Source organism: Sceloporus undulatus, chromosome 6 (genome assembly GCF_019175285.1).
Source record: "Sceloporus undulatus isolate JIND9_A2432 ecotype Alabama chromosome 6, SceUnd_v1.1, whole genome shotgun sequence".
NCBI classification, from domain to species: domain Eukaryota; kingdom Metazoa; phylum Chordata; class Lepidosauria; order Squamata; family Phrynosomatidae; genus Sceloporus; species Sceloporus undulatus.
In genome coordinates, this window is record NC_056527.1 from 2,902,822 (window position 1) to 2,926,029 (window position 23,208).

The window sequence follows — 23,208 nt, forward strand, 5'->3', positions numbered from 1 at the left end:
GAACAGAATGCTAGAGTTGGAAGAGACTGCAAGGGCCGTCTAGTCCAACCCCATTCTGCCATGCAGGAAATCTCAATCAAAGCACTCCTGACAGATGGCGATCCAGCCTCTATTTGAAGACCTCCAAGGAGGGAGACCCCACCACTCTCCATTCAGGGAGTGTGTTCTACGGTCAAACAGCTCTTACTCTCAGGAAGTTCCTCCTAATGTTGAGCTGGAATCTCTTTTCCTGGAGCTTGCAGCCATTGCTGCTCCATTGTGCCCTAGTCTCTGGAGCAGCTGAAAACAAGTCAGCTCCCTCCTCAGAATGACCTCCCTTCAAGTATTTAAACAGGGCTATCATCATATCACCTCTTAGCCTTTTCTTCTCCAGGCTAAACATCCTCCCTAAGTCTTTTCTCATAGGGCTTCATGGTTTCCAGGCCCTTCACCATTTTAGCCACACTACAGTTTCCCCCAGAACTCCCTAGCACTGAGCCAGGGCAGTTAAATAGGTCTCAGAATTGGATTATTTTCCCAGTGTGGGGGTTTATTTTTGGGGGGGGGCACCTTGAAAGCTAGAACCAAACCCTCTGTAAATCTGGAGGGGAGGGAGGGAGGGGGCATCCTAAAAGTGTCTCCTTTGCAAAAATATAAAAAGGTAAAGGGGAGGCTAGGGGTGGGATGGATGGGGCTCATGGGAGGATCCCTTTCCTAGAGCAGCAGCAGCAGCAGCAGCAGCCTTTCTCCTCTTCCTCCTCTTTCCCCTGGTGGGACTACATTTCCCAATATGCACTGCTCCCCAGGACAGAGCGAGCGAGCGCCAAGTGAAGGCGTTTGCTCCTCCTCGGGCATCGACTGCTTCGGCCTGGCTGAGGAGGAGTGCAGGGAGCCTAAGAAGCCCCTCAAACCCCAAAGCCAGCTCCAGCTCCAGCTGCTGCAGCCAGCCTTTGTTCCTCCCTGGCCTTGGCCTCCATGGCTTTCCCTGCTGCCCAGGTAAGGAAGGAAGCATCTCCCCAAGGAAAGAAAGGGTCCCCCCTCTTTGCAATCAGATCATGGGAGGCGGAGGGAAAGACCCCCCAAAAAGGGTGCCTCTGAGCACATGCAGAGGGCAGCCCTCCCCTTGCCCCCTCTTTCATGGGCGTGTGTGCATGGAGCACACCCCCTTTGGGCACCCTATGGAGTGTCTCTGTTGCACTCTGCACATGCTCAGAGGCACCTTTCCAGGTGGTACTTTGAAGGCGGTTAACAACAGCAACAATAACCACAACAACACAAGGGAGAACTACCACCTGGGTGTGTGTGTGTGTGTGTTGCACTCTGTGTATGCTCAGAGGCATCTTTCTAGGCAGTATTTTGAAGCCGAAGTGGAAAGTAATCCGGGGGCAAAAGGAAACATAGGAGAGATGTGGCCCTCTCATATTTGTTGCTGTTGTGTGTTTGTTTTGTTGTGTGTTTCTTAATGTTGTTGTTGTGTGACTTCCTGAAGTCATTTCCAAATTAATGGCAACCCTAAGGCAAGCCGTTGTTGTTGTTGTTGTTGTTGTTATTGTTGTGTGCCGCCAAGGGATCATTTGATTTGTGGTGACCCTAACATAGGGCTTTCTTGGCAGGTTTCTTCAGAGGAGCTTCGCTGGCAGAGGCTGAGAGAGTGCAGCCAGACCAAGGCCACTCATCCATGGCCAAGGCAGGATTCGAACCCTGGTCTCCAGAGTCTCAAACCACTATGCCACCCATAGTCTTTCCTGAGGTTTTCTTGGCAGGGGAATTGCCACAGATATCCTCTGAGGCCAAAAGTGTGACTTGCCAATGGGGTTCCATGGCTGAACGGGGATTTGAACCCTGGTCTCCAGAGTTGCAGTCCAACGCTCCAACGCTGGCTCTACAAATCCTCAACACACTTTTGATTGCCTTCTACCTCCTGTTGGAAATGTGACAGTATTTGGCATCTTTTTGCATTTCAAAATGCCTCTATTTGCATCCAGATACCTTGGAAATGGGTCCCAAGCCTAGAGACAACATTCATTTATGCTTCATAGGCTGCGAAATGGCGGTCTACAGGCACCTGTTTTTACTCCGGAGGGACACCGCGCACCGTCACTCTGGAGTAAAAAGAGCCTGGGAAAACCTGGTTCTTTTTGCGTCGCCATAGTTACGTAGCAAGTGCGCCAATGGCGTACTCATGACATAATTGGTGTGGCACAACGTGTGGACGCTGTGCATCTGTTACGTCATAATGGCGGCGCCTGTGTACACAGGACACCACCGTTATTGTGCTGCCGACAGGTATTACGGTTAGGGACCATGCGTTTGCCGCGTGGTCCCTAACATTAAAATGGGCACCAGCATGGCGCATTTGGGCCGTCTGTTTCAGCCCATAGACACCTTTTTAGAGCCAGCGCAGTGTAGCGGATTGAGTGCTGGACTCTGACTCTGAAGACCAGGGTTTGATTCCCCGTTCAGCCATGGAAACCCACTGGGAGACCCTGGTCAAGGCACACTCTCTCAGCCTCAGAGGAAGGCAAAGAACAAACCCCTTCTGAACACATCTGGCCAAGAAAACCCTGCAATAGGTTGGCCTTAGAGCCACAGTACTATATTGGTTTGAGTGTTGGACTACAGCTGTAGAGATCTGGGTTCGATTCCTCGCTCAGCCATGTAAACCCACTGGGTGAACTTGGGAGAGTCATACTCTCTCAGCCTCAGAAAACCCTGCTATAGCTCTGCCTTAGGTCCCTGTAGTGGTTTGAATTAGAATATTATTGTTACGGTTTATATATATACTGTATATCATATTATTATTTAATGTTAATAACATTATTATGTTATTTATTATTATTATTTATGTAATATGATGATTATTATTATTATTTAAATAATAATAAATATAATATAAAATATAATTTATATACCTGTACTAATATATTATTATTTAATAATAATAATAATAATAATAATAATAATAATAATAATTTATTTGTATCTTGCTTTTCCTCCAAACATTTGGGATCAAAGCGGCTTACTGTCTAAAATCACAGCACACTAGGACACCTTGAGACCAGAGTTCAAATCCCAGCTCAACCGTGGAAATCCACTCTATGACCTTGGCCAAGTCACACGCTCTCAGCCTCAAACCCCCTCTGAACAAACCTTGCCAAGAAAAACCCATAAGTCAGAAAAACATTGCTGCACTGTGGAAGGCACACAGTGCAGCAATGCTCCGCCTGTGCGCATAGCCCAAGGGTAATTTTATACAACATTTCAAATAACTTTGTGCATGAAACAAAGTTTCTGTGTACATCTGAAAGCAAAGGTATCACTGTCTCAGCCGCTCAGGAAAAAGGCTTCATGTTTCTCTGAGTGAATAGGAAGAATGAAGGATAGTTTTTTGGATGCAACGGTAGCAGTTTCTATTTCTTGGGAAGAGCAGTTGTCTTGTGGGTTGTTATAAAAGACTGGAGGAGAATGACTTTTTTTGGACTACACCTCCCAGAATCCACCAGCCAGCCTGAGCTAGGCTTTGGGTCTAGCACCCTCCTGTGGGTACCAAAATACGGGGATGCTCAAGTCCCATTAAGTACAATGGCGTAGTAAAATGGTAGAGCCACCTTGGCATAGTGGTTTGAGTGTTGGGTTACGACTTTGGAGACCAGGGTTTGAATCTGGATCAGACATGGAACCCACTGGGTGACTTTGGGCAAGTCACACTCTCTCAGCCTCCTCAGGGGAAGGAAGGCAAAGGCAACCTCCTCCAAATGTATTGCACCGCATCCTGGAACCACCTCCCTAAACACCGATAGACTGTCTCTTCTCTTGTTGGCTTTGAATCCAAATTAAAGACTTCCTTGTTCTCCAAAGGATTTGGAACTTCATTTTTTAATATTATTTTATAACTTAGGTTTGATTATCTGTATTACCAGTTTTTACCATTTTGTATTACAGTCGTATAATTTGCTTAATTACTGTATGGTCTTAGACTCTGGTTTTTAGACTGTACGCCATTGGCAGGTTTTAATGTTGGAATTGATGGTGTCTGTAAAGTGCCATGTAAATAAACATGAATCTTATTATTATGTTTATCCCACCTTCCTCCCAGTCCAGGGACTCAAATCTAAAACGGTCCAAGTTAAAACACTATAAAGCATGCAAAATACAATTTGAAGAAACAATTAAAATGTTACGTGATTCAAATTTAAAGTTTAAAAACTCTTTAAAGCAAAAGCGCACCCATGGCATGCGAAAGCCTGGCGGCATAAAACATTGATAATGGTAATAATAATAGTAGCAACAAATCTTGCCAAGAAAACTCTGTGATCGGTCTTTTCTGCCATTGGTGTTTATAGGAAGATTGCCGAAGTGCATGCGTTTCTCTTGGCTTTGGTTTTGAACAGAACGACTTGAAAGAAATAAAATCTCTCTTGAAATAAAAATCTTTAGCTGATAACTGAACAAGGAAACCTGACTAGTGCAAGAAAGCAGCAGCGTTCGTATCCATCTTATAAAAATCTGGGGCGGATATAGATTAAAACTGAGCCCTTCAGCTTCCCGACTATCCTTTAAGCCGTCCTGAGGAATTTAATTGGAATGGCGAATTGTGCAATTACGTCACGCATGGAAAAGGCAGATCCTGAAGGATAAGGGCTCCTATTTGGGGCAGGCAAAGCCTTTCTGCAAAGCATTTTGCAAGCATTAGCAGCATTGGTGTCTGCTGGGCACTCAGCATTTTCAGCTGACTGCCATCCCCAGAGAATGTAGGGAGTCTGAACCCATCGTCCCCAAATGATTAAACTGGGTCCCATGAAAATTCAGTTGTATGATGTTCGCCGGAGAAAATGGAGGAGTTTAATTACGGAAGGCTTTGTGCAGAGAGACTGGGGAGAGAGATTTAATACTCTCTTCTTACTGTTTTGCAGGAAAAGCAATTATCGAACTCTTTACAGATGGCATCGATTGCCTTTCGCTTGGAAGACGGGGCTGTCTCAAAAACGTACTCGATGCCGCTCCAAAAACCCAATAACGTCGAGAGCGGTTCTTAACGTTCTTCCTTAATGGTCTTTTTGGCAAAAGCCACCCATGTTCTGAGAAATATGGTTTCTCCAATCTGCTGCAAAGGCGGCAGGAAAGGTCCTGCGGGCATTAACTTCCATGACATGGTTTTCAGATTCATTTTAGTTGTTTTATTAAAATATCTTATAATGCTGCTTTTATGGTTATATTCGTTTATTTCTTACCAATTTCTCAGCCATTTAAATGTCTCCTTCAGAGCCCAATTAGTCTTCCTTCAGCTTTTTGAAGTCCTGCTCTCTAGGAAGAGTTTATACTACGCTTTCAAAGGGGTTGCCTAAGACCATCGGAAAACACATATTTTATATTATTATATTAATAATTGTATGGTTGGAGGTCACCGCAGCATTAACTGTATTAAAAAGTTGCGGCATTAGGAAGGTTACGAACCACTGGTTGATAGTATGTATAGTATATCATAGGCACAGCCTAAATGTATTTGCATGTACATGGTCTCTTGCGGTTAAAGAGTCTAATTTGGTAAGATGTGATTTTTAAAAAGCATTTCATTCCACTGAGCCTCATCCCATTCATCCCATCTTTTCCATTGAGCTCCGCAGTTTTAAAGGGATGCAAGTGAAAACCTCAGACCCTTTCTGCCAAAAGACAGATGTTTGGGGAGCAGTGGTTTCACCTGGTGCAGTCCCTACTCCCCACATCCCCTATTAACACTATATTATTATCATTATCATTATTATTATTATTATTATTATTATTATTTACCCTTCTCTTCCCTTCCATTGGGGCAGTGGATAGCAACAATTAACATACAAACAGCGTCAGTTAAAACACACATCAATTTAAAAGGACAAATCAGATGTACGCATATTAAAACAATCCCCATCTAACATTCACCATTTGAAATTCACAATTCACAGGCGGCACTGAGATTTCATCTGTTAAGTCTTGGGAAAAGACAGAAATCCCTTCTCTTGAAGAATGGTTGGTGAAACTGAGAGAAAAGATGAGAATGGACATTCTAACTGTGTTAATGCAGGATAGATCAATAGATCTGACAGAGGAAGAAGAGTGGTATCTGATATTAAAAAAAACCTATGGAATAAAAAGTACCAAACCGTAGAGAGAATTGTTTAATAGGGAAACATTAAAGAAAGGATTAATTGGATAAAGTAGAGGAAGATTAAGAACTAAATTGGAAATATAGGTTATAGATACAAATCAAAAAGAGTAAAGTGGATAATGATATTTGGTAGGAAATAAAAATTATGTATAAGAGGTAGTAAATAGGAAGAATAAGAAGATATAGCAGCCCCTCTGGAAATGTTCTGTTAGAAAGAGACAAATAAATACATGGTAAAAGTATTAAGGTGGACTCTACCGGGAAAGAAACATCAGTGTGATTTTTCAGTTTATTAGTGGCCAGTTGAAAATAATGTACGTATTGTATTGTATTGTATGTATGTACTGTATTGTGGTAGGTTTGTTGTCTGTGGTTTATGTTTGGTAATATATTTTAAATTTGTAAATAAAGTTGAAAAAAATATTAAAATAATACGTAAAAGACCTCTGGCTGACGGTTGCCAACCCAGGATACTCTGTCCTTTCTTAATGATTGTGTCCCCCAGCGATGGAGCAAACCCTTGCAAGATGAGGCTGGAAGACGTTTCTTGCACTTTGGGAAGGTCAGCCAAGATCCTGATTCATTTTATTGTTGCCATAGGTGATGTTTGAGGACGTGGCGGTCTATTTTTCCCCAGCTGAGTGGGCAGAGCTGGCAGAATGGCAGAAGGACCTGTATCGAGCTGTTATGGTGGAGAACTACGAGGCAGTGGCCTCCTTGGGTAAGCGTCTCTTTCCGTCCGTCTCTTGGAGGGCTTTCCTGGTTCAAAAAAAAAGCACCTTGGACGCATTGGGTCGAAGGATGGAGGACAGGGGCAATCCCTTGGAGATGCTCAGGGCTGTATCTCTGTTGCAGAAATAATCCCATTTGACACCACTATAACTGCCATGGCTCATTGCTGTGGAACCTTAAGATTTGTAGTTTGTTGTGACACCAGAGCTCTCTCGTTTATCTATATGGTGCCATCTATGTGCATGGTGCTTTACAAAGAGAATAAGACTATTTAAGTAATATAAAATACTAAAATGCAGTGCAAACACACACACACACAAAGACGCAAAATGCAGAATAAAACAATAGTCAGTACAATTTCAGTAAAAATATAAAGCATTAATCTGAAATTCCTAAACCTTCAAAACATGGGTTTCAGAGAAAGAAGTCATGCCAGACAAACCTGATCTCTTTCTTTGATAAAATTACCAGCTTGGTAGATGAAGGGAATGCTGTGGGTATCGTATATCTTGATTTCAGTAAGGCCTTTGACATGGTTTCCTATGACATTCTTGCAAACAAGCTTATAAAAAGTGGGATAGACAAGGCAACTGTTACATGGATTTGTAACTGGTTGACCGGCCGAACCCAAAGGGTGCTCAACAATGGCTCCTTTTCATCCTGGAGGGAAGTGACCAGTGGGGTCCCAGAGGGCTCTGTCCTGGGCCCAGTGTTATTCAACATCTTTATCAATGACCTGGATGACAGAATTGGGAGCATACTTATCAAATTTGCAGATGACACCAAATTAGGAGGAATAGCTAATACTCCAGAGGACAGGATCAACATTCAAAATGATCTGAATAGACTAGAAAGCTGGGCCAAAGCTAACAAAATGAAATTCAACACGGAGAAATGTAAGGTATTGCACTTAGGGCGAAAAAATAAAATGCACAGATATAGGATTATGGGGGACACCTGGCTGAATGAAAGTACATGTGAAAGGGATCTGGGAGTCCAAGTAGACCATAAGTTGAACATGAGTCAACAGTGCGATGCGGCAGCTAAAAAGGCCAATGCAATTTTAGGCTGCATCAATAAAAGTCTAGTGTCTAGATCAAGAGAAGTAATTGTGCCACTCTATTCTGCTCTGGTCAGGCCCCACCTGGAATATTGTGTCCAGTTCTGGGCACCACAATTCAAAAAGGACATTGAGAAACTGGAGCGTGTCCAAAGGAGAGCGACTAAAATGGTGAAGGGTCTGGAAACCATATCCTATGAGGAACGACTCAGGGAGCTGGGGATGTTTAGCCTGGAGAAAAGAAGGTTAAGAGGTGATATGATCGCCCTGTTTAAGTATTTGAAGGGATGACATATTGAGGAGAGAGCAAGCTTGTTTTCTGCTGCTCCAGAGAACAGGACCCGGAACAATGGATGCAAGCTCCAGGAAAAGAGATTCCACCTGAACATTAGGAGGAACTTCCTGAGAGTAAGGGCTGTTTGACAGTGGAACACACTCCTTCCTCGGAGTGTAGTGGAGTCTCCTTCCCCAGGATTCCTTTGCACTGAGCAAGGGGCAGTTAAAGTGGTCTCAAACTGGATTATTTCTGCAGTATGGACTGGCCCTCTGCTGAAGTCTGTTCTGTCTGTTGTGGTCAGGTACACACATTTAGAGCAGGGTCGAGGAGAATCCCACTCTTTCCCAGCTTGAGCTTTATTGGGTTGTTTCCGGTAGACACACATTGCTGCAAACCAACCGTATACACCTGTGCTTCTCTGGGCCTTCTTCACAATCTTCTGAATGCTGATGCTGCTGAAAAACATCCAGCCAGACAGAGGAGATGGTGGGGAAAGGGAGCACCCCACACCAGGTGACACCTTCACTGGTGATGCCACACTGGCCAGGAGGTGACCCCCAGGAGGTGGCCAACCTGAGAAGTTCTGGGGAGGGATATAGGGCCAGAAGATGGGAGGAAAGGGGGCAACGTGCCTTGGATGGGCGCAAAGGTGTTGCTTCATGCTCTCTCCTTCTTCTCCCTTCCCTGGCAGGGCATCTGGCTGCCAAACCGGAGCTCATCTTCAAGATCGAGCAAGAAGACAACCCATGCCTTCCGGAGACCCCAGAGACCCACAAGTGGAGGAGGCCCCCCAGCCCCTGGCTGGGTGAGTAGGTGGGGGGCATTTTGGGGGACCAGAACCACCAATGGGGAGTTGGGGGCAGTGCATGACAATGTTGAAAGACCATTTTAGTTCCCCCAAAGTCCTGGAACTACCAAACTGTGTGTGTATCTCTGATTAAAAACTGGAGCGTTCCTGGGGAAGACTTTCCTTATGGTGCTTTCATTATGGTGGCAATTTAAAATTATTATATAATAGCTGTATATTATTATAGTGAGAGCCAGCACAGAACAGTGGTTTGAGTGTTTGGTTTAGGATTCTGGGAGACCAGGATTCGAATCCCTACTCAGCTGTAGAGACTCCCTGGATGAACCTGGGCAAAGTCACACACTCTCAGCCTCAAGAGAAGGACATTGCAAACCCTCTCTGAACAAATCTTGCCAAGGAAACCCTATGACAGGGTCACCATAAGTTAAAGTTAAGTGAAAGGCACACAGTAAATAATTACTACAACTTAGAGTATTGCTACATAAATGTATAATATATTTTATATATATAATATTTTATATACAATACATACATATATGTGTGTGCGTGCGTGTGTATAAATGTATAAAACATATATATTTATAATAATGTATGCTATATAAAGATAATATAAATAAATATATGTAAAAATAATGTATAATATATAAAGATATATACATAGATAACTCTACCTCTACCCTGAAGGACGAAGTTCGCAGTTTAGGAGTACTTCTGGACTCGTCTCTGCAGTTGACATCTCAAATAGATGCAACGGTCAGAAGTGCTTGCTATCAACTTCGGTTGATACGCCAACTGCGACCCTATCTGGGCCAAAGGGACCTTGAAACTGTGCTAAACACTCTGGTAACCTCTCGTCTAGATTTCTGTAATGCGCTCTACATGGGGCAACCCTTGTACCAAGCCCGGAAGCTTCAGCTAGTACAGAATACTGCAGCCAGATTGATCACCAGAGCATCCAGGTTTGACCATATAACACCTATTCTGAAAGATCTCCACTGGCTGCCTATTCGCTTCCGAGCGCAATACAAGGTGTTGGTTATCACCTATAAAGCCCTATATGGCTTGGGCCTGAGTTACTTGAGGGACCGCATCTCCCCATATAATCCACCCCACACACTTAGGACATCTGAGAAGAACCTGTTGGAAATTCCATCTTCCAAATACGTTGTTACATCCCAGATGGCCTTTTCAGTGGTGGCCCCACAAATCTGGAATGGTCTTTCCGAGGAGCTCCGTCTTGTGACCCCCCTGGAAACATTTAAAAAGAGGCTCAAAACCTTCCTCTTCTGTCTAGCCTTCCCCGCTGAAAAATGAAGTTGTGCACTCCGAATCCCATTGACTCTCTGCCTTACTCTCTTGAATGATTGTTTTTTAGATTTTATATAATTTGTATTTTGCATTTTATCTATTTTATGAGATGTTGTAAGGGTTTTATTGGTCTGTAAACCGCTTTGATCTATGGAGTAGCGGTATACAAATAAAAAATTTTATTATTATTATTATTATTATTATTATTACCAACACACACACATACATCTATATAATAATAATAATAATAATAATAATAATAATAATAATAATAATAATAAGTTTTATTTATATACCGCCCAATCACTGGGAATCCGAACGGTTTACAACAGAGGGGATAATAGACGGTTCCCTGCCCACAGGCTTACAATCTAAAAGACACGACACAAAAGGAGAAGGGAATGGTGAGGGGGGGAGGGAATCAGATCCAGTATTCTTCTCTCCCTCTGAGGCCTGGACCAAGGCAGATGGACCGGAGGGAGGGCTCTTCTTCTTCAGGCTAGCCCTGATGGAGCTGGGCCAGCCTATTCTCTCCCTCACAGGCTGAAGGATGACAATTATGGAGAGAGGGGCCTCTTTCTTCAGGCCAGCCCCTGATGGAACTGGGCCAGCCTATTCTCTCTGAAAGATGACAGTTAGGGAGGGAGGAGCCTCTTTCTTCAGGCCAGCCCCTGATGGAACTGGGCCAGCCTTCTCTCCCTCAGAGGCTTAAATTTATTTAAATAAATAAATTAATTAAATAATTAATTAAAAAATTAAAAAATTAATTAAATAAATTTATTTAAATAAAATTAAATTTATTTATTTAATAAAGAAAATGATGTAATACAAGTTGCTATGAGCCAGTGTGGCGTAGCAGTTTAAGCATAGGACTAGGATTCTGGTGACTGGGGTTCGAGTCCCCACTCAGCCATGGAAACCCACTCTGACCTTGAGTAAGTCACCCCTCTCAGCCCCAGAATACTTGTGATAGGGTTGCAATAAGTTGCAAATGACCTGAAGACACACAGCAACAAAAACAACAAGTACAGGTTGAGTATCTCTTATCCAAAATGCTCAGGAACAGGTGTGTTTTGGTATTTGGAGGTTGCTGGGACTAAATTTCCATTTAATTTTAACTTGGCCACGGCACCTCTATGAAGAGTGTGGGTGGCCCTGCAGGTTGTAAATCCCACCTCATCTCACTTTAATGTTCCTGTCTTACGTGTGCCAGATCCTACCTCTGCTCTTTCAACCCTTTTTGACGACCCACTCTTTTGTTCTAAATTAGAACTAGAACCCATTAATTCTATACCCATTAAACCTATTAAAACTGTACCCAGGTTCTGGGTATAGTTAGAACAGTTGGAAGAGTGGGTCATCAAAAAGCGCATCATTGAAAAGCAAGGGGCATCTGTTGTCAAAAAAAAGGAAATTTTCCAATCTGTGGATTGGGCTGTTTGCTCAGGAAGATACTTTTAGTCTCTGAGGGTCTTTTCCAATCCGTGATAGTGGGATTCTCTTTCTTTCTCTCGTTCCCTTCCTTTCCAGCAGGAGATGGGATCAGGATGGAAGATGAAGAAGAAAGCGAAGGGCCAGGAATGAAACAGCTGCCTATAGCACACCGAAAGAGGGGGAGGAAGTCCCGCCCTTCCGGAACGGAGAAGCCTGTGACGCGTGCCACAAATGCCATTCCCAAACCTCAGGACACTAGCCTCCCACGGATGCCGCTGAAGGCGAACCCACCCAAATGCCCCGAGTGCGGGAAGAGCTTCTTAAGCAACGTGGCCATGACCATCCACATCCGGACACACACAGGCGAGCGCCCCTTCAAGTGCCACCTCTGCCCCAAGGGTTTTCCCTCCATGGGAGACCTCAAGCGCCACATCAAGACCCACTTGCGGAAGAAGGACCTCCCGCCAAGCAGTGCCAGCCCCAAGACCAAGAAATGCCTCACCGCAAAGTTGCAGCTTCTGCGCCAGTTGGGGGCTGCCCCAGGCCCCAAGAAGCCCCACATCTGCGACCAGTGCGGGAAGAGCTTCAGCAAGAAGCGGGACTTGCGGAAACACCACGGGATCCACTCAACGGAGAGGCCCTTCTCCTGCCTGGAGTGTGGAAGAAGTTTCCGGCTGAAGCAGATCCTGGTGGCCCACATGAAGGTCCATGCTGGGGAGCGGCCTTTCTCCTGCGATCAGTGCGGGAAGCGCTTCATCCAGAAGCACCACGTGGAGAGCCACCAGCGGGTCCACACAGGCGAGAAGCCCTTCGCCTGCACCACCTGCGGGAAGCGCTATGCCCAGAAACAGCCCCTCATCAGCCACTTGCGGGTCCACACTGGAGAGCGGCCCTACGCCTGTGGCGAGTGCGGGAAGACCTTCCGGAACCAGCCGACCTTGACCATCCATAACCGGATGCACACTGGCGAGCGGCCCTATCGCTGCTTGCTGTGCGGCAAGACCTGCAGCCAGATGCAGCATCTGAAGAGCCACCAGCGGGTCCACCGCGGAGAACAACATCTCCTGGTATCTGGTGACATGAAAGCCCTGGCCTTGAAGAAAGCCCGGGAGATGCAGGAGAAACCCTACCAGTGTCCCAAGTGCGAGAAACGCTTCCGGGACAAGATGATCATGCAGACCCACCTGCAAACCCACGAGGAAAAGACTCCACTGAGATGTGGGCCCATTTCAAGCAAAGCAGGTCCTGGACTGAACATGCCTCTTTCTGTCCAGACAGTAATGCCCCTATCACTAGACTCAAAATCCTCTGGCAAAGGGACGGGTGCGAGACAGAAGCATCATCAGAAGCAGGTGTAACAGAGATGCTGCATTGGGCAAATGTTCTGTCAACTGTACTGACTGCAGCTGGAAATTCACACAGGTGATATATCTCACCCTGCATCAGAGGAGCCATACATGAGAGGACCCTGCTTCTGTTGGTGGAGAAGGACATAGTGGTGCATTTAAGGAAATCCTTGTAGCCCTGGCATTTTGTGTAGAGCTAAGTAAGTCCTCAAGTGCATGATGCAACGTTTCAGGTTACACAACTATCTTAGAATCGTAGAATCATAGAGGTGGAAGAGACTCAAGGGCCATCTTCTTCTGACGAAGTGCAGAAAAGCCTTTATATCCATTGCTGGCAAGAGAAAAGTACAGTCGGCCCTCCATATCCACAAATTCTGCATCCATAAATTCCATCATCCACGGCTTGAAAATATTCTGGGGGTTTTGGCCCAAGAAAGCAACCTTTCCAAGAACTGTGTCCGTTCTTTGTCTTCAGTGGAGTCAGTCCACAAGGTTTGAAGGAGCATGTTGTGGCCTCCAGTCTAATACAGATGGCCCTCCATATCCACGGATTTATAATCCATGGATTCAAGCATCCACATATTGAAAATATTGCAAAAAGTATAAATTCCAAAAAGCTAGCATTGATTTTGCTATTTTATGTAAGGGACACCATTTTACTATGCCATTGTATTTAATTGAACCTTACTATCCACGGATTTTAGTATCCATGGAGGGTCCTGGGACCAAACTGCAGCGGACTGAATGTTTTGACCTAGGGCTTATAAACTTATTTTTTACCATAAGCGCATTTAAATTTATTTCCAAATAAACACACATACATACTCATATAAAACCCTTCATCCTGTGTTGGGATTCCAGTTGATCCAAACTCAATAGATTGACACCTTTTCTTTCCTCCTTCCACTCTTTTAAAATTCTCTGGATCTGGTATGGCTACTATGAACAGGGAAATCTTCTAAGCTCTGGAACTAGCAAGGTTTCATCCAGCAATCCTGAATTACTCTTACAAAAGGGTTTTTATCGCAGACTGTCTTACATGGAGAAATGCCCTGCAGGAACAGAAAACATGTATGTTTGGTAGGAAAGAACATGTATGGAAAGAAAAAAGAGCAGCATCCAGCTAGGTAGACTTTCTAGCCAAGAAACTGGGAATTTGTGGCCTGGTGGTATGGCTCCCAGCATCCCCCCATTGGCTAGGGCTGATGGGAGCTGCAGTCCCTCACCTATACCTGCTTTAGCCTCACTGAAATGTATTTTAAGAGGGCCATTGGGTAGCTGAAGGCCTTACCCTCCAAAGACCCTGTAGTCAGTTGGCTTTTTAAATTCCATGTGGAAGTTGATCATTTGCAAGTGTGTCAGAGAGGCTTTTGTGATATTATAATCTGTGATTATATAAAACCTTCTCTTTGCGATGCTTCAAGGAAGTTTTGTCTTATACTGCGATATGACCATGCCTCCAAGATGCCCAGTTTACATTTTTCCAAAGGATAATTCGAGCAAATCAGCACCCATTAATTCACATTTTCTACAGCAAGAGAGGACAAAGTGCGGCCCCCAGGGAATAATCCCCCCCCCAAAAAAACTAATTTGCCCCAAATTCCTTCTCTAGGGGATGATAGCATTTTTATCACACTTTGTGGCTCTCTAGGACTACATCTGCACTGGAGAAATAATGCAGTTTGACACTGCTTTAATTGAAAATGTCTCAGTGCTATAGATTTCTGGGATCTTTGGTTAATGAAGAAGAAAATACTAACTAGGAGAGGCTGCAGCATTTTGCTTTTGCTTGACCCTGCTGGGAAAGGCAAGGCCCCACTTACTCCTTTCCCCCTTGCTGGGTAAAGTGAGTGCAAAGCGCTGTGCTTTTTGCGTTTTAAACTCAGTTTGCAGCCATTGAGAAAAGCCAGGAGAAATTGAGAAAGTTGGAGGAGAAAGTAGGGCATTTTAAAAGCATTTTAAAAAGTGGGAAGACAAAAGATTACCCAGGTCTGTTCCTGCCAAATCAGGTCACTTGGTGGGTATATATTTCCCTTTTTTTTGCAGCTTCTTTCAGCTCAGAGACACTGGGAAGAAGAACACAATTCTGCAGTCAAACATGGATACACACACACACACATACACACACCTCTGATAGCTCTCTTATCTATAATTTGGAAGGAATGCATTACAGAGAATGTAGTTAACTGTAGCATTTTGGGTCATGAGAGTTTAATGAAGTTACATTTCAAGTGTAAAATAATAAAAGCAGAATTGCTTTATTGCTCTCAAAAATATGTTTACAGCCTTGGTTTAAACTGAGCGTTCTTTTCAAAGCTTTTACATGATGGTAAAATATCCTCTTGGACCTAATAAAGCTATCTGAACTTGCCGTTGCAATTGTGGTGCATTGTTTTTTCAGTCTGAAGATTTAAAAGCAAAGCAAGAAAAATGCAAAGGATTCTTGGCTCTCAGTGGCCTTGGAGCTCAGAGATGAATTGGTTTATAGACTCCGTGGGAGACGGAAAATCCAGAAAATATGGCAGGTAGGTATCTTGGACCTCTTCCCAGTATGTTTTCCTTTCCACTTTGAAACCATGCGATTCTTGCTGTTGTCTGTCTGTGATGAGATATTTTGGGTTTTATTGCCAGTGGCATACCTAGAATATTTGACACTTGGGGCAATTGCTTTTAGCACACATTCCTTCTGTCTTCAACAGCTTTTTCCCTGTCTGGTGAAGCTGCTGGCCAGGCAGCAAAGGCAGGAGATGCGCTTTCCCACCTGGACAGCAGGAAGCCATACACAGAAGGCAGCCCTCCATCTTTCACACCAGCGTGGTCCACACTCCCCAAATAACACCCTTGCCTTTAGCTTGATTCCTACCATTGGCTCCTGTAAGAAAGAAGGTTCAGATCTGTGACCAGCAGGGATGTATCTAAGAGATATAGGGGATGAGAATCATAGGATCATAGAGTTGGAAGAGACCCTCAAGGGGCCATTTTCCTGGAGCTTGCATCCATTGTTCATTATTCTCTGGAGCCACAGAAAACAAGGTTGCTCCCTCCTCAGTATGACATGCCTTCAAGTATTTAAACAAGGCTATCATATTACCCCTTAACCTTCCCTTCTCCAGGATAAACATTCCCAGCTCCCTAAGTCGTTTATGGTTTCCAGACCCTTCACCATTTTAGTTGCCCTCCTTTGGACATGTTCCATCTTCTCAACATCCTGGACTGGACACAGTATTCCAGGTGAGGCCTGACCAAAGCAGACTAGAGGGGCAGTATTACTTCCCTCCATCTAGACACTATGCTCCTATTGATGCAACTTAAAATTGCATTGGCTTTCTTAGCTGCCACATTACACTGTTGGCTCATGTTGAAAGATTTCCCTTTTAGTCACCTTCCTCTGGACATCCAGCAGCTTCTCAACATCCTTTGTGAATTGTGGTACCCAGAACTGGTAATAGTATCCCATTGCTCTTCAAATGAAAATTCTTGTTCCCCAATTAAATTTCCCTACAGTCTGCAAACATCTAGTATTGCAAAGTGTGAGACATTGAAACCCATTCACCCAAAAAGTCTTAAGTTTGCTGTGTTTGCCTTCCCTTAGTTACTTTGCACAGCCCTTTTCTTTGGATGCCTAAACATTGGCCAAAATCCCATTAGGGACTTGCATCTTTGAAATTGGACTTCTATCTACACAGACTAGGACTGAACAGTTTTATAATATCTGTATGCAGCAAGAGGTTGCTGTTATGTTACTATGTAGGGGAGCCAGTAAAGTGACTAATGTGCATTGGAACACAACTAGGGAGTACCAGTGTGCAAGAGTAGAGCCCAATGTACATTGGAGCACTCCCGCCAGTGTCTCACTATGCATTTTCACAATTTGCTGAGATTCCCTAGCATTTCTGCTACATAGCTAAGTGAACCAGAGCAGGAGGGGGTTCCAGAGCCATACGTCTCAGACAGACCAATGCAGGAAAGGCTCTGGCAGAGAGTCCTGCTGCCTATCCAGATACAGAAGACCCCTTACCCCTATCTACCTTCACCAAGCGGAGACACAAAAGGAGAGCTTGAGGAGGTCTCATAGGATTTGTAGGAAGCAGCAATTAATTCTGCTGATCTATACATTCTTAGCCATGCCCTCAAGGAGTTGTTGGAGATTATTGGACCTCCCTGGCTCCCCATCAAGGTCCTGAACTCTCTGCTTGACCTGGACTGCGGAGGATATTTGGACCCACTGGCTACAACTCTTTATTCGCTATAAACTTTCAAGGAGCAGCACGGGTCCATCAACCACGACTTAAGGGAGCATAAGGAGATCATTGGTTGTGAGAGTAAACAGTCCATCACCGATCTAGATTTTTAAGAAACCACTGCTTTTGGTCAGTTAACTAATACGCTGTGTTCTTCCCACAGTAGAAGAAGCTATGACAAAGGTGTGTCTGCACTCTGTATGTGCAATTTATCACCACTTTAACTGCGATGGCTCCATCCTACAAAATCCTGGGATTAGTAGTTTTGTCAGGCTCCAGCACTCTTTGGGAAGGCAAAAAAACTTTGTAAAACTATAAATCCCAGGTTTCCTTAGGATGAAGCTTCAGCACTTGGAAGTGTCCAACTGCGTCATTTTGACAGTGTAGATCAGTGATTCCCAAACTTTGGTCTTCCAGGTGTTTTGGACTTCAACTCCCAGGAGACCCAGACACCTTGGCCAACAGTCAGGAGTTCTGGGAGCTGAAGTCCAAAACACCTGCATATGTTGAACCAGGATGCTATTCGTCTAAAGTTTTTTGGGATTTAAGGTTTGTATTTACTAAAGCAAAGTAAGTGCTCAGCCGTAAGCTTTTCTGTGACTGTGCTTGTATCAGCTGCGTAGCAATCAGCCTTTGGCTGTCTTTGGGACAGAGGCGTTCCTCCCAAAGCGATTCCAACATGCAGGCAGCCACATGGCATCAATGGCCCTGATTCTGCTTCTCTGCCTCGTTATTCCCAAGCAGACTGTTTTTCTTTTCTTTTTTTCAGTTTATTTTCTTTTATTTAATGGATTGCCATAATTGCACAATTGTGCTAAAAGGAAAAATAAATAAAAATACAGACTGAAAGGCATGCAAGGAAGGGCATAGGGCAGGGAAGCAGGGCTATGGAGGACAGTGGGTGGAACAGAAGCTTCACCATGGCAATTTGGAAGAGATGCGCAATATAATGACCATTCCCAACCCAGTATGTTTGCATTTCCTAGACTAACATGGTTATGGCCCTTTATGTGTGATAAAGTCTGTAGAGGGCAATGCCCCTATTTTGCCCCCTTCCTGGTGTCCAGTGCACATCTCAGCTGTTGAAAATCCATTGGGATTGTGAACAAAATATGCATCAGCCATAAAACAAAATAGAACACTATAGTATTTGGAAGGTGGACTGTTGCCAAGCTGAAAAAGTAACTTGCTACATCACTTTTTGTGCTTCTCATTTGGTTTTCTGTTAGTTGCTCTTACTTTTTCAGAGAAAAATTCTAGGATGTTAAGAAAGCAAAAAAATAAAAATAAAATCCTTTTAAAAGTAACCTTTGAAAATACCTTGAAGCCATTACTCACAATGGCAGCTGGTGGCTTCGCAATGGCAGCTAGAGCACTGAATCCTCTCTGCATTCTACTCTGAAATTTAAAGGCGCTAAATCTAGAGTTCAGGCCAAAAAGTGGTGTATATTAATTTCTTTACTGATGTGGAAACCACCAGCCACTTCTGACTGCAACTCCTAGCATCCCTCACCACTGTCAATGCTTGATAGCTGTTGATGGGAGTTGCAGTCCTGTAATATCTGGAGAGCTGCAGAGTTCCCATCCCTGCTGCAAAGAGAAGTTGCAAAGACATAGCATGCAATGCAATTCTTTCCATGTTTTCTGCTAACACCCAGGAGAGGTGGAGACATTTGGGAATTAGAAAACCAATCTCCCCAGCATTATTTCCTGAAATTATTTATTCACAGTACATTTGTTTTTTAAAAAAGAAAGGAAAACCACCACCACTAACAGTGCATTAAATGTCTCTCCAGATTCAGGCTCTACCTAAGATTCAAGACCCTCATGTCTGGTGATATATCTCATTCTTGGCTCAAGGCCTTGGACCTTAGGGTTTGCATTCTGGACAGAAACATCCCATGCACCATGTCCTCCAGCTTATAGAAAGCCTGGAACATGTTGGAGGATGCGGAGTGGCACTCGAAACAGCGTCTCAGTTTGGCCAAACTCTCCATGACTTCTGCCTGAGTGGGGCAGGGCACCAAAGAGAAGCTGTCCATCTTCTCCTCCTCCTCTTCCTCTTCCTCCGGCTCGTCTCCCGTTTCACACAAAACTTCCTGACCCGCCTGGATCTCAGGCCCTTCTTGGTCCCCAAAACACTCCAGCCCTTCATCCATCGAAACAAACTGCTTGAACTGTTCTTGGTTCTTGAACCCCAGAGCTCGAACCACATCTGCGGAAGGAGCCAGGAGTCTGCTTGGATTTGCGACAAAACCAGCCACTTGGTAGCCACTCGTGATGGTCTGTGGGCAAACCTCGGACCAGGCTTGGACAGCCAAATGCACAGCATCCAGAAGCGTCAGGCGCTCAGAGAGCCTTCTCCTCGACATGGAAGCTCTTCCGTTGAATGCCACGACCAGACGGGTGAGCATTCTCCGCCGATAGTGGCACTTAAAGGCCTGGATCACCCCTTGCTCGAGAGGATGGCATCTGGAAGGGTTCGGAGGCATGAAAACCATCTTGACGTTGGAGAGCTCAGCTGGCAGATGCGCAGCGCATGGGGCTAAGAAAAGCACCACGTGCCTCTGTGTGCTTTTCACGTCTTCGTTGAAAGCCCAGAGCCATTCACTGAAAATGGTGGCCGTCATCCAAGCCTTGTGGTGGGTTCTGTACATTGTTGGCAGCAAGTCCTGCGGGACACCAAACCCTGGGCAGCCCGACGGTCTTCGCGCCTTGCCCACAATCAGGGGGTCCCTTTTATCGGAGGCGTCCATGTTGGCACAGAGCAGAACCGTGAGCCTGTCTTTGTCTTCTTCCTTGTTCTCTGAAGCCAAACCCTCTGGGGTTGCTCTGAACAAGAGGCCAACCTCACTACAAGCATAGACATTGGGGGGATCATACTTTCTCAGGATATCAGGGAGGATGGTGTTTTTCCAGCACTCTTCCTCCATTGCTTCACCATTCGGTTTCTCTACTGGAGGCTGCTCAATCTTCTGCCTTGGTTTGCAGCTGCTCAGCCAACCCAAATTTGCACCCAGCGGCGGCCTCCTGACTGCATCAGCCAAAAGTCTGGACTTCTCTTGCAATTGCATCCCGTTGGCAGATCCGCCGCTCCTCTCAAACCATTGTAAAAGGGAGACGTCACCATGCAGGCCCTTCTCCTCCATCTTGCGTTTGCGCCCGGGGTTGCCATTCTTGAACCATTCGGCCAGGATGCGCTCTTTGTTCTTGATGATGCGGCAGATCTGGGGCTGGGAGACCCCGAATCTTTTGGCGAGTTCGCTCTGGGAGACTTTGGGCCCTTCTAACATCTCCAACACCCGGACTTTCTCCTGCAAGGACAGCTCCTTCCTCTCCTTCCTTGGCACAGCCGTTTCGTTCGAGGGGGGCAAGGGTCTCCTCCTGCACCCCACGTGGCTGAAGCACTGCCCCGTTGAGGATGTTCCGTGGCGGGTGGTGAGGGCCACGTGGTCCAGAAAACTTCTCCCACAGTCGCTGCAGATGTATGAATGGCGTCTGGTGTGATTCAACTGATGCTTTTCTAACTCTGCTTTTTGGTCAAAGTTCTTCCCACATTCCAGGCACCAGTGCGCCATCTCTTCCATTGAGGGTCTACAAATCCCAAAGTTAGGGGGTGTCCTGGGGTCTGGCCCCCTTCTGCAGACCAACCTTTGTCCTTCCTTGTTGCTTAGTCCAGATTCAGGCGTCAGAAGTTTGGAGACGTTCTGCCGAAGGACAGGGTGACGGGGTCCATTTTCTCTGCTTTTATTGAGCAAAGTCCCACTAGGAGTTTCGGGCGTCTTGGGATGAATCTCCAGCAGTCCCTCCTCAGCTTCTTCCTCCTTGATTCTTTTTGGATGCTGATCCCCACCTGAGGAAAAATTAAATGAAGGGGGAGCAGAAAGTGTTAATTATGTGGCCAGTTGTTATTGTGTGCTTTGCAACTTATGGCAACAAGGCAGCCCTATCATGGAGTTTTCTTGGCATGTTTTGTTCAGAGAGGTTTTTACCATTGCCATCCTCTGAGGCTGAGAGAGTGTGATTTGCCCAGAGTCACCCAGTTGGTTTCCATGGCCAAGCCAGGATTCGAAACCTGGGCTCCAGCTCAACATTCAAACCACTATGCCAAGCTGGCTTTCATGTGGCCAACTGGAGGATTAAAAATAAGAGTGTAGTTACAGGGGCAATGAGGGTATAAAAGTTCTGCCCAGAGCAGATCCACAACTCCATTGACATGGACCCATTGTGCAGATATACACTTGGGATCAAATGTTATACTCCACACACTGGAAGCAGCGAGTTACAGTCCGCAGGAGCCCATACTAAAATTAACCTGTTAATCTTAAATGTGCCACAAACAGTTATTTGTAGACTACTCACACTGAATGTGTTCTTATCCAGTTTTAAACAGCATTCTGTATCTTTGTTGCTGCTGTGTGCCTTCGAGTTATTTCTGACTTTTCTGACTGACTAGCACAAACAAATTAGATTGAAATTAGTTTGGTGGAACAGTCTATGATAGATAATATGATATATCATATATCATATACTATAAACTATAGGTAATATTATAGTATAAAGTATATACTATATTTACAGACAATTGGTAATATCATAATATTAAGAGATTGTGATGATGGGATATTCATTTGTATAAATCTTATGGTATTTCATTGTGTCTTGAAAATATTTTTTTAAAAACAATTTATTTCTGACTTATGGCATCCCCATCCCAGGGTTTTCTGGGGCTGAGAGTGTGTGACTCATCCAAAGTCACCCAGTGAGTTTCCATGGCTCAGCAGGGAATCGAACCCAGATCTCTAGTCCAGCACTCAAACCACTCTACCACACTGTCCATCATCATCATCATCATCATCATCATCATCATCATTTCCTGCTTTCCCCCAAGAATTGGGATTCAAAGCAGCCTGCAATTTAAAAGAACAATACAGTGTTGTTATTGTTTATTCTTTATCAATTAAAACTACTATTCCTGCAACATATTAGTAAATCGACTTGAATCAGTGGGTGCACTTTAGTTATGAGTAACAAGGCACACAGAAGTTAGACTGAACACTTTTGTGCAAGAGTTGCACAATCCTACAAACACACACGCAAGCGCCCCACACTTTGTGTGGAGAGGCAGTGTTCCCAGCAAAGGGCAAGCCATTGTGGCAGTGCTCTCCCTTGCTTCTTCAGAGGAAAGCCAGGAAAATTCCCATCCTGCAGGTTAACCATGCAGACAACGCCTTCCCTGCCTCCATGCCTGTGCCGAGGGGGCTGAGGCACTCGGCCCATGCTCAGAGACACTGTGTTCTGCTTTCATATTGCAGTAATTCTATTTCAATGCATCACTTTTGTATGGTTTTAATTGTACTGTTCTTTTAAACCGTAAGCTGCTCTGAATCCCAGTTTTGGGGGGAAAGTGGGATACAATTAAATATGATAACAATAATAATTTATTACTACAGTACAGACATCACGGCATCAAGAATAGGCTCCAGGAGAGTCATCCCCATCATCAGCCTCCCTGCTCCAAAGCAATCCCACTTGACTGAATGTGCCCCCCTTTCCTCTCTTTCTATGACAGAGAGACCCAGCCCTGGCTGCCCTGACTCTGAGCCCCTCTTACCTGAGCCTGGGTCAGCCTGGGACTTGCCTTTGGGACTCATGGCTCCCTTGCAATCTGCCAAGAGGACACTGGCCTTGGGCTTGAATTTGCCCCAATTTAGTCTCTCATGGGGTCTCCTGCCAACCCCTCAGTGCTGGGCCTTCAAGAAAAGATGGGCTTCAGAGAGGATGGAGGAGGAAAGGGAGCATCTTTGGAAGAGGAGGCCCCAACCCACCCCAAAGGCCCAGCAGCTGAGCTGCAGCTCAAGTGATGCTCAGAGCCAGC

General features: G+C 44.9%; 2 protein-coding genes across 4 annotated transcripts; one reads left to right on the plus strand and one right to left on the minus strand.

Annotated features, from left to right (window-relative positions):
* Positions 1-822: 822 nt before the first annotated feature.
* LOC121935427 (zinc finger protein 501-like) lies at positions 823-15,460 on the plus strand. 3 transcript variants are annotated; one of them, XM_042476939.1, is made up of 4 exons: positions 823-975; positions 6,725-6,845; positions 8,885-8,998; positions 11,840-15,460. In XM_042476939.1, exons 1-4 carry the CDS (start codon positions 955-957, stop codon positions 13,099-13,101), a joined length of 1,518 nt encoding a protein of 505 aa, XP_042332873.1. In that variant the 5' UTR covers positions 823-954; the 3' UTR covers positions 13,102-15,460. The 3 variants fall into 3 exon arrangements, with proteins under 3 accessions (XP_042332873.1, XP_042332874.1, XP_042332875.1); XM_042476940.1 differs by having other exon boundaries at positions 11,843-15,460; XM_042476941.1 differs by lacking the exon at positions 8,885-8,998.
* Positions 15,461-19,097: 3,637 nt separating this feature from the next.
* On the minus strand, positions 19,098-23,208 carry LOC121932783 (tigger transposable element-derived protein 3-like). Its single transcript, XM_042471758.1, has 2 exons — positions 22,945-23,208; positions 19,098-21,183 (listed from the first exon to the last, which is right to left on the minus strand). Exons 1-2 carry the CDS (start codon positions 22,982-22,984, stop codon positions 19,175-19,177), a joined length of 2,049 nt encoding a protein of 682 aa, XP_042327692.1. The 5' UTR covers positions 22,985-23,208; the 3' UTR covers positions 19,098-19,174.

Coding starts and splice junctions, on each gene's coding strand:
- LOC121932783 (XM_042471758.1), bottom strand. CDS start 22,984: ATGAGTCCCAAAGGCAAGTCCCAGGCTGACCCAGGCTCAG. Junction 21,184..22,944: donor CCAGGCTGACCCAGGCTCAG/GTAAGAGGGGCT, acceptor ATTTTTCCTCAG/GTGGGGATCAGCATCCAAAA.
- LOC121935427 (XM_042476939.1), top strand. CDS start 955: ATGGCTTTCCCTGCTGCCCAG. Junction 976..6,724: donor TGGCTTTCCCTGCTGCCCAG/GTAAGGAAGGAA, acceptor TTGTTGCCATAG/GTGATGTTTGAGGACGTGGC. Junction 8,999..11,839: donor GCCCCCCAGCCCCTGGCTGG/GTGAGTAGGTGG, acceptor CTTCCTTTCCAG/CAGGAGATGGGATCAGGATG.